At 37.1% G+C, this 8,918-nt stretch overlaps 1 protein-coding gene across 1 annotated transcript; it reads left to right on the top strand.

The window, feature by feature from the left end:
* Positions 1 to 1,385: 1,385 nt before the first annotated feature.
* Positions 1,386 to 8,399, top strand: LOC140343382 (lymphotoxin-alpha-like). The gene is made up of 4 exons (XM_072430039.1): positions 1,386 to 1,516; positions 3,749 to 3,779; positions 5,674 to 5,691; positions 6,321 to 8,399. The coding sequence occupies exons 1-4, from the start codon at positions 1,415 to 1,417 to the stop codon at positions 6,749 to 6,751; spliced, it is 582 nt and encodes a 193-aa protein (XP_072286140.1). The 5' UTR covers positions 1,386 to 1,414; the 3' UTR covers positions 6,752 to 8,399.
* The last annotated feature ends 519 nt before the right edge of the window (positions 8,400 to 8,918 follow it).

Raw genomic sequence — 8,918 nt, 5'->3', positions numbered from 1 at the left:
TGGCAAGGACAATAAAATGTGAGTTCTTCTAAGGGATAGCTAGTGACATGATTATCGACTTTGTACAGCGCTGCATAATATGTGGGCACTCTATAAATACAAATAAATAGATAATAAAAAAAAACAGTGGAAGGGTCAATCAAATGTTACCCTGTGACACCCTATGAAGGCCAAACAATTGATATCAGACTACATTTCCCAAGCAATCTTGTATTACAGTAGAAAGCATTGGCCTACATGAGAAGGGGCAGGAATGATGATGGAATAAAGGTACAATATTGAAAACTTGAACCTATTGGGGCTTTTACAATGATATGGCTGAAAAATGATAAAAAAACATTTTTGACAGATAAATTGTATATTTATAAACACATCTTCACACCAGTGCTGAAAGAGGGACATTTGAGGAGGAAGAAGGTCCAAGGGGCATTTGGTTCCAAAGGAATGTAAGAGGAGCTTTTATATTTCCACTACAATCTATTGTTCTTTTTTCAGAGTCAGCCTCCAGATCTATGCAGTAATCCAACGTAAAACAACTTTTGATCTTTGTCTTTGTTTTTGAAACTTCCTGCAATTTAGACCAGTCACTGCTGCTTTCTTTTTAAATCTAGGTGGACTGGTCTTATATCGTCCCCCCTAGTATTCTCCAGACCATCTGTACAGTGGGAGGACCTGTTGGGCCCCTACTTCATCTGTGATCCCTGTACAGACTGGGCCTGATTCATCCAAGACTGGAGATGACTTGGGAGATCACGGAAGAACCTGGGTGAATCAGGAAACTTGGAATGGATCTCATCCAGGATTGAATATATGTGTATAAAGAAATCCATTCCAAGTTTGCTGGATCATCCAAGATTGACATCCAACAGATCCACCCACTGCGCTAATGGTCTACAGATTACTAGGAGGTCTGGTACAAAACCAGTCCATATACTTATGAAGAAACCCTTTCCAGGTTTACTGGATCACCCAAGCTCTCCATGATAGTCTATCTTCTCCAGTCTTGATCTATGTTCAGCAGAGTGAGGACATCACCACCACAATTACAATGTTATATCTGGGTTATCCATTGGAATCTGTTGCACACAAAGAGGATTGCTATCCTATATGGTTAAGTGAAAGTTTTTGTCCCCTGGAATATCATTTCTTGGATTTTATTTTTTTATGCCTAATTTAGCTGCCCACCCATTTTCATACAAACTTTTATTACTTAGAATTCTATCAATCTTATCTTTTTGACACTTGGATTTTCTCTGCAGTGTTTGTCAGTTTCCTGCTTTGGTTGTGGGTTTCCCCTTCTATCCGCCCACCTTCGCTTTTATGCAGTCTATAAGACAGGTTAGTAGCGGTACTTTAGCCATTGCTATCTCTTACATCCTGTACCACGAGACGCAGCTAAAACCTCACACGAATCATGTCTAGGACATTACCCAGAACCACTTGGGGCACACAGAGGCTGGCTTCTGTACTTTTTCTGCTGTGTTTTGTGGGCTTAGCCATTGGTACCTTTGTAAAAGTAAGTTTGCTTCCTATTCACTTGTACTTAGACAGGAATTAGATGCTTTTGTAAATTCTTCCTAATAGGCAGAAAGAACAGAATAAATACATGAATCTTTGAATCTTTGTAAATGTATCTTTCCAATGTACTTGGTTAAGCAAAAAGCCCATCTTAATGATTACACCTAGTATATTGGCTAAAAAGGCAAATGTGGTGTTCATACATGTTTAATTCACATTTTTTGGTTTTATGATGAGTTTATATGAACTGAATATTTTTGATTTACACATGTTTACCAGGGATGTGTGTTTTATTAAAAAGCAAAAGATTTCGGCACAATGTTTCCATGTTGGTAAAATGTATTGGAGGTAGTAGGGAATGATATAAGGTGTCTAAAGCAATGGAAAAGGCATATAGGTATCTAAAAAATATTATTGTTTTTAGAATAGAGTGGCATGGGCTTCTGTTGGGTTTTTATTGTTGTCATGATAGGATAAATTTATAATTGTTGCTTTCCTTGGCCCTTTTAGCCTCTGTATCACAGTAATGAGATCAACCGTCATAGCCACATAAGGCATGCTAAGGCTAGGGGTAAAAAGACATTTTGCCCAAACTTGGCACATGTATTGGATGACAATCTGTTAAGATTGCTTAAAAAACAAACTTGGTCCCTAGAATATTCATCAAGATGGAAAAAGAATTAGTCCATAAAAAGTCCACCACGCAACCAATGATGGTTCACTGTAGAGGATGATATCTGATTAACATATATTCATTATGTCACCTTTAAAGTGTACATCTTAAAACTTTAATTACGTTGGTGAGTTATCCTTTCCTGGTGTCATCATTTATCTATTCCTGGTGTTTACATCAGTTGATGAATTTTCTTGTTTCCCAGGAAGAACTTATTCTGGACTAAATCTTTTTACTTTATTGAAAATTCTGCATATTAATACTGAATATTCAATATAAGCGCCACATACTTTTTTAATGTGTTTTTATGTATTACTTTTTTGTGTGCACTGCTTTTATTTTTTCTCATAATTGGGGTTGTTTAATTATTCTTAACTATCTAGTGTCCATTTAATCTTACCACTTTCTGTGTAATTGATTTGTTAAGATCAGCTAACCTGTGTTGAACTACCCAGGACAATGTAACTCCTCAGTTTTGGATAACTTATTTTGGCTTTAAAACTTACTTTAACCTAAAAAAAAGTAAGAACAAGCAATAATTTCACTGTACGAGAGATTAACTATACCTTTGCTAATGCAAAATACTCCATCTGTTCATTGGGAATCTTCCAACCTTCCCATCCCCACCTTCCCCAGTAAAAATATCTGCACATGTGCAGCTCAGTGTTCAATTTGGCAAATGCTGAGAATAAAGTTAGCATGTGGGGGTACAGAGATAAACCTGACATGGGTTATATCTCTTTATACCACTATGGCAAATCAAGGTACCATAAGGATATGAAATTAATTTTAATGTAGCCTTGCCATGGGTTATGTTGGTTATGCAAAGATTCCATTCTAGTTTTCCATATTAAACCAACCTCAATGTGATACCACACATGAATTATTCTACTTTACTATGGACAATTTCCAACTCTCTTACAGATCAATCTCATCCTTCCTATCAATTATTATAACATAGGTCATTTTGTTATTGGATATTGATTTCTTGATTAATTAGGTAAATAGAAGTGGAGTAACAAGACATAACACACAATACACATTTCTATGATAATACAATTTTTAGTGTTTTATCTTGTTCTGATGAAACATTGGAGTATAATATAAAAATATATATATCTGTCTATTTTATATCCATATAAAATATCTGTAAATGAATATAAAGTTTGTGGCACTGATCTCCTGTAGACGTTGATCCCCGAAGGTTCTCCTCCCCAGCAGAGACCTCATGACCCATGCCTTGACATTAGTTGCAGGGTACTGCTCCCTATTACAGAAAATTCCAGAATTTCATCTGATTTCATTGACAGACAAGTGCCAATTGGCAAATGAGAATCTTTTTGCTGTTTGTATCTTTTCATTTTGTGTACCGGAAATACCACTGGAGCTTAGGGGCCACTCTTCAACAGTTGTTACTGGACCAGGTGTCCCCATCTGGTCCAATGACAACTGAAGCAATTGGGATTTCCCACCACTTTTTATCTTGGTGTATAATTTTTTGCTTAGAGATATAATTTTTTGCAATTATGGTAGTATTAAATTACATTTTTTTTACAGAGAGACACAAGCAACAGAAGAATAAAAAAAGGTAATATCAAAGGTTTCCTGTATGTACCTCAGCATCCTGCCATTTGATTCATCTGACCTATGTGACACATCTAATACTATGTACTTTTTGTCAAATTGTAAATGTGTCCGGAAGTATAACTTTCTCCTGTAAAGAAGATCTAAACTGAGAAATTTTTTAAAGCGGGTTCTATAATATACAACTGGCCTGGTTGGTGTTCTGATTTTCTGCCTTTAATTCCTTCTCAATCTCTGACCCAGAATGAGTATTAAGCTCACGGGTTTTGTGTTACATTTATCTGCATGCTTGTGTCAGACTGAAAACACTGATACCAAACATTTAGCTTCTCATCCAGGTAATTAGCATTCCTTAGAATGAGTCCAGCAATGGCAGCTTACATTATCTCTCAGTGACAGGTCAACTTTAAGCATGACGACCTTTAGTTCCTGTCCTTATCAAAACAGATGTAGCTTGCACCAGCGTGAGGCATGTCTATCCTTTGGCTCCTTCCACTGCCTGTTGGAGGTGATCAATAAATACCACTCCTTAACGCAATTGCATTTTCAACTATTAAAAGAAAGCTGAAAGACATATTTATGCTGCCACAGCTGACCTCCCTTCAAAATGCTAGTTGATGCCTTTCATGCTGGTCCCGTAGTTTCAATATTTTATAAGTAGACCAGTCATTCAGTGCAATGAACCGTAATATGCGTTTAAGTTAACATGGTATTTTTGTGGTGGTATTGAGGAACTGGCAAATGTAGTCCACACTAGTTACAAGTAGTTCTTACTAGCTGTCTATAATGGGGGTCCCAAACCCATCCTAACCCAAACCATGGCTTCAAGTAAGCTGGCAAGTTCAGGTTAAGAGTCGCTATCTGCTAGAGAAGTAGAAAACAAAAAAACTTTAGAGTGCCAAGCAACTATGAGGTCAGCAAGCGTGACTTTCATATTTTATTCAGTAGAGGTTGACACATGGCTACACAATGACCCAGAAGCACGCTACAGAACAAGACCCTTCAAAAAGATCCCCCTCTACTTAAAAATTCCAGTGAACCTTTAAAAAGACGTTGTCGGGAAATCATGAAATTTATACAAGTATTCCCCGAAAAGGAAAAAGATGTATACATACTTTTCAATTGGCTCATTTGCTAAAATTTCACTATGTAGTAGAGCTACTGGAGCGGAACCAATTCCAGGTGTGGGCAATACGTGTGGCTTCTACAATGGCTTGTCTTACACTGGCCACTTTGGTTCCTTCCACCAATTCTCCATCACTTATGTCCTGCAGGAGCTTAGACTAAGCAGGAGAAACCACAGTGACCAGTATATAGCGCTAAATTAAATTAATGTCAAGTGAAGATTTAGCAAAGGACCACCATAAAGTTACATTAAAGCTACTTTCTTATCGAGGGAAGTGCCTGGGTAATATTGTTGACCCAATTACAAAATTATTTTAGGACATCACAAAAGGTATAGATTTTTTAAACTGTTTTTGTTTTGAAGACTGAGTCTGTTTAGTAGATAGATAAGAATGAAGATATAGTTTATATAGATATAGAGAAATAAGGGCCCGGTGCCTATTTTGAACAAGAGACACCAACCTCAAACTGGAAAAACATTGGGTGGGCTGATCTTTATGGTTAGCTTTAGGTGTTCAGGTTAGGACCATATTGTTATCACTTTTTACGGGATGTCATCACCAAAACTGACATCCTTATCTTTTCTCAGAACACACTAAATAGGAAAGGATCAGGACGATAGCTCTTGACTTTCTATCCCAGAAAACAAGATAACAATCTCAGTTCCCATGTTTATTTCTTATGAAGAATGTAATCATGTTTTGGAAAATTATGTTGACCCTTCTCTAGTAGTACAGCTTATCTAAATCAATGTCTCTCTTTTTTCCCGATAGCTGCTGCTCATCTTGAAGGTACGCACCATCTTTTTTTATTGGAAAAAATTATACCCTTCCATCATTGGGCCTGAATAATGATAGCTCTCCAAGGCTGGGGGGTATATACTTTCATCAGTGATCCAGCAGACCTGGAATGAATTTCCTAAAAGTCATTTGCTTTTTGTTAGCAAATGTTTTCAGTCCGATGAAAGTGTATCCTCTCCAGCCTTGGAGAGCTTTTATAAATCAGACCCATTATCTTTCTCCGCCTTCGCTGTTTTTTCCCCCAATCTTCCTATTTCCTCCACCACCCTTGCTTCTCTTCTTACCCTACATCCTTTCTCCACTTACCCACTCTTGCTTTTTCACACCAAACCAACCCCCACGAGCGCTCTCTCCTGTTGTTCTCCTCCACCCCCTCTTATTCCTCACCCCACACCTTCCTCTCTTCTTCACACCGCCATTTTCTTTCCACACTACCATCTTCTACCTCCATGTTTCTCCAACTGCCATGCTTTTTTCCCTTCCTCCCCATTTTTGTACCCCTCATACCCTTCACACACCTTCATCTCTTCCTTGTTCTTTACTCACTCCCCTATATGTCTGAGAGTTATTTTGTTTTTTTTATATTTACCAACTATGACAAATTTTTGTTTTATTTCCAGCTACCCTACCCATTAATGGATCTCTGAAGTGGACCACTGACACAGATAGCGCATTCGTTAATGGAGAACTTTCACTCATCAACAACGAGGTTTACATCAAACAGAAGGGCCTTTACTTTGTCTACACCCAAGCTACTTTTAAAATTGTAGACTGTCCGGGGACATCCTTCCTCCTCTCCCATGCGGTGATCCTGAAATCCATAAGGCAGCAAGACAGAATACAACTTCTCCACGCTCAAAAGACAGTCTGCGAAGAGAAAAAATCAAGCCAGTCCACAAATTTGCCAGTAAGCTTGGGATGGAGGAAGTCTATCTTCCAAGGAGGGGTTTTTCAGCTGGAAAAGGGAGATAAGTTGTACACCGACACCTTACAAATGTCCAACTTGTTGCACGAGGGTGGAGAGACCTACTTTGGCCTATATGCCTTGTAAACTGGAAAGGGGCTGAGTTTCATGGGCAACTGTGTTTTCCCAGTTTACTTAAAGCAATGGTAAAATAAATAAGATGCAAAAAAAAAAAAGGGCATTTATGCAAATCGCATGCAAATATAATTTGCATATATTCTACATGCGATTTGCATAAATGTTTTATTTATTTATTTTTTTGCATCACATTGGCCATCTCCATCATGTACAAACAATTGATCAAGTTCGATCAGAATACCAAGAATAATGTTTGAAAGTGCCGATTCATTACCGATCAGAAAACTGAGTTCAAATTTGGCAGCTGATCGCGCCCTAGGGTCAGAATAACACCCAGGCACCTGGTACCATATTTCTGATGTTTTTCTGATATGATGTATTTCTGATATTTTCTTCACTTCTAGTCAGGTTGAAATCAAAAAGTGAAATAGTAGTGCTGGGCTTTCCTTCAAGTAAGCTTGGCATTTTTTCTAAATTTTAGTGATAATATTAAATATTTATTTGTAAAGTATAAACATAAAATAACTTGAATATTCAAATAAAAAAGGATCAACAAGCAGGGTAGTTTTCCTTCAATCTTAATTAAGGGAAAGAGATTTGGGGGCTGCCATCACTGACCTCATTTTCAGAGCTTTGCTGACCTTCAGTGCTTTGTAACTCATTGCCTCAATAAAAGTAAGGAATTCAGATTTTTTGTGACGCTTGGGCTTGTTTGGGATCAGACTTAAAGGTAATGAAGACAGAGACGACCAGGGAACGAACATTTTAATGGCAGACCCCCTATATGCCAACAACACGTAGCAGTGTAAAAAGTCCCAAAGCTCTTTGAACTGACTTTTATTTAAAAACAAATAATATTTAACATGGTGTTCTACATTTTGTACTGTATTTATGAATATTAAAGTGACTATGTCCTTGTTTAAAAATAAAGTAAAAACATCCTGCAAATGGTATTTATTGTTATCTGCCCTGCTGCCCCTTCCTGGATTCTTCACTTTTTATGCCAAATGCTGGTGACCCCCACTGCCCTCTGTGGTTCCTCCCAACAGCCCTAAGTCACTATTGTGTCCTATAGATAAGCAGGGGCCAGCGGATGGAACCATTGCAGGTGGCGGGGGAGTACAGTCATCAGATACACCTGAAAATAGGACAATATTAAAAATTGTTTGAGAGAATATTCCAGCAGTGGGCAGAATTCACATAAACTCAGTATTCATTGGGCAAAATATATATTTTTTATTTTTTAAAAAGTCACTTTTAAAAAAAAAAAAAAGATCATAAGCTACCTATGAACCATTTTTTATGCTGTTTATAAAAAATGTATGACACACTATATATGCACTAAGCCTGAATGTGTTTTTCTAAGTGATATTCTCAAATGTGAGCCTAAAAAATCTCCTTATTTATGTGTTATTTAAAGTTTATTTATACTTTTGTGATGGATGTTGTCATGGCTGCCAAAGAAAAAGAAAAAGTCCTACGTGAAATATTCCAGGCATGTTTATGCGTTATAATGGACAATGTTCTCACGGGGCAACGAGGGGCTGAATGTCAAGAACAAAAATATAATATAAGTCAAGAAAGATATTCTACATACACTGTTCATGTTTATTTTATATTCATCTGTTTTTACCTATACAGCTATAAATCCCGAAATAAAACTTTTTTTGTGAAAATTTTGTGAAAGTCTGCTTCTGTTATTATTAATTTTATTAGTCAGTATTTATATAGCGCCGTCATATTACACAGTGCTGTATAAAGTCCATAGTTGTGTCACTAGCTGTCCCTCAAAGGAGCTCACAATCTAATGCCTACCATAGTCATATGTCTTTATTACAGTCTAAGGAGGAGAGGAAGCCAATTAACTTCACTGCATGTTTTTGGAATGTAAGAGGAAACCGGAATACCTGGAAGAAACCTACGCAAATATGGTGAGAACCTGCAAACTCCATGCAGATAATGTCCTGGCTGAGATATAAGTGTATTAGCAGATTATGGACGGTATTATAGTCATATATTTCTGCTTCATCATATGATTGTCATAGTCAATACTATGGACATAAATTATTTGTATATCCGAGAATTAGATTTAAGGTGGACCGGCCATTTTGCCCATAATGGAAAAGAATAACAGGTTTTCTTCAAAATGTATCCTCTGACTCAGGAAAACTTACTT

This window comes from Pyxicephalus adspersus, chromosome Z (assembly GCF_032062135.1).
Source record: "Pyxicephalus adspersus chromosome Z, UCB_Pads_2.0, whole genome shotgun sequence".
In the NCBI taxonomy this organism is placed as follows: Eukaryota; Metazoa; Chordata; class Amphibia; order Anura; family Pyxicephalidae; genus Pyxicephalus; species Pyxicephalus adspersus.
Note: the sequence above shows the minus strand (reverse complement) of the source record. Positions and strands in the feature narration are given on the sequence as shown.

Coding starts and splice junctions, on each gene's coding strand:
- LOC140343382 (XM_072430039.1), top strand. CDS start 1,415: ATGTCTAGGACATTACCCAGAACCACTTGGGGCACACAGAGGCTGGCT. Junction 1,517..3,748: donor CCATTGGTACCTTTGTAAAA/GTAAGTTTGCTT, acceptor TTTTTTTTACAG/AGAGACACAAGCAACAGAAG.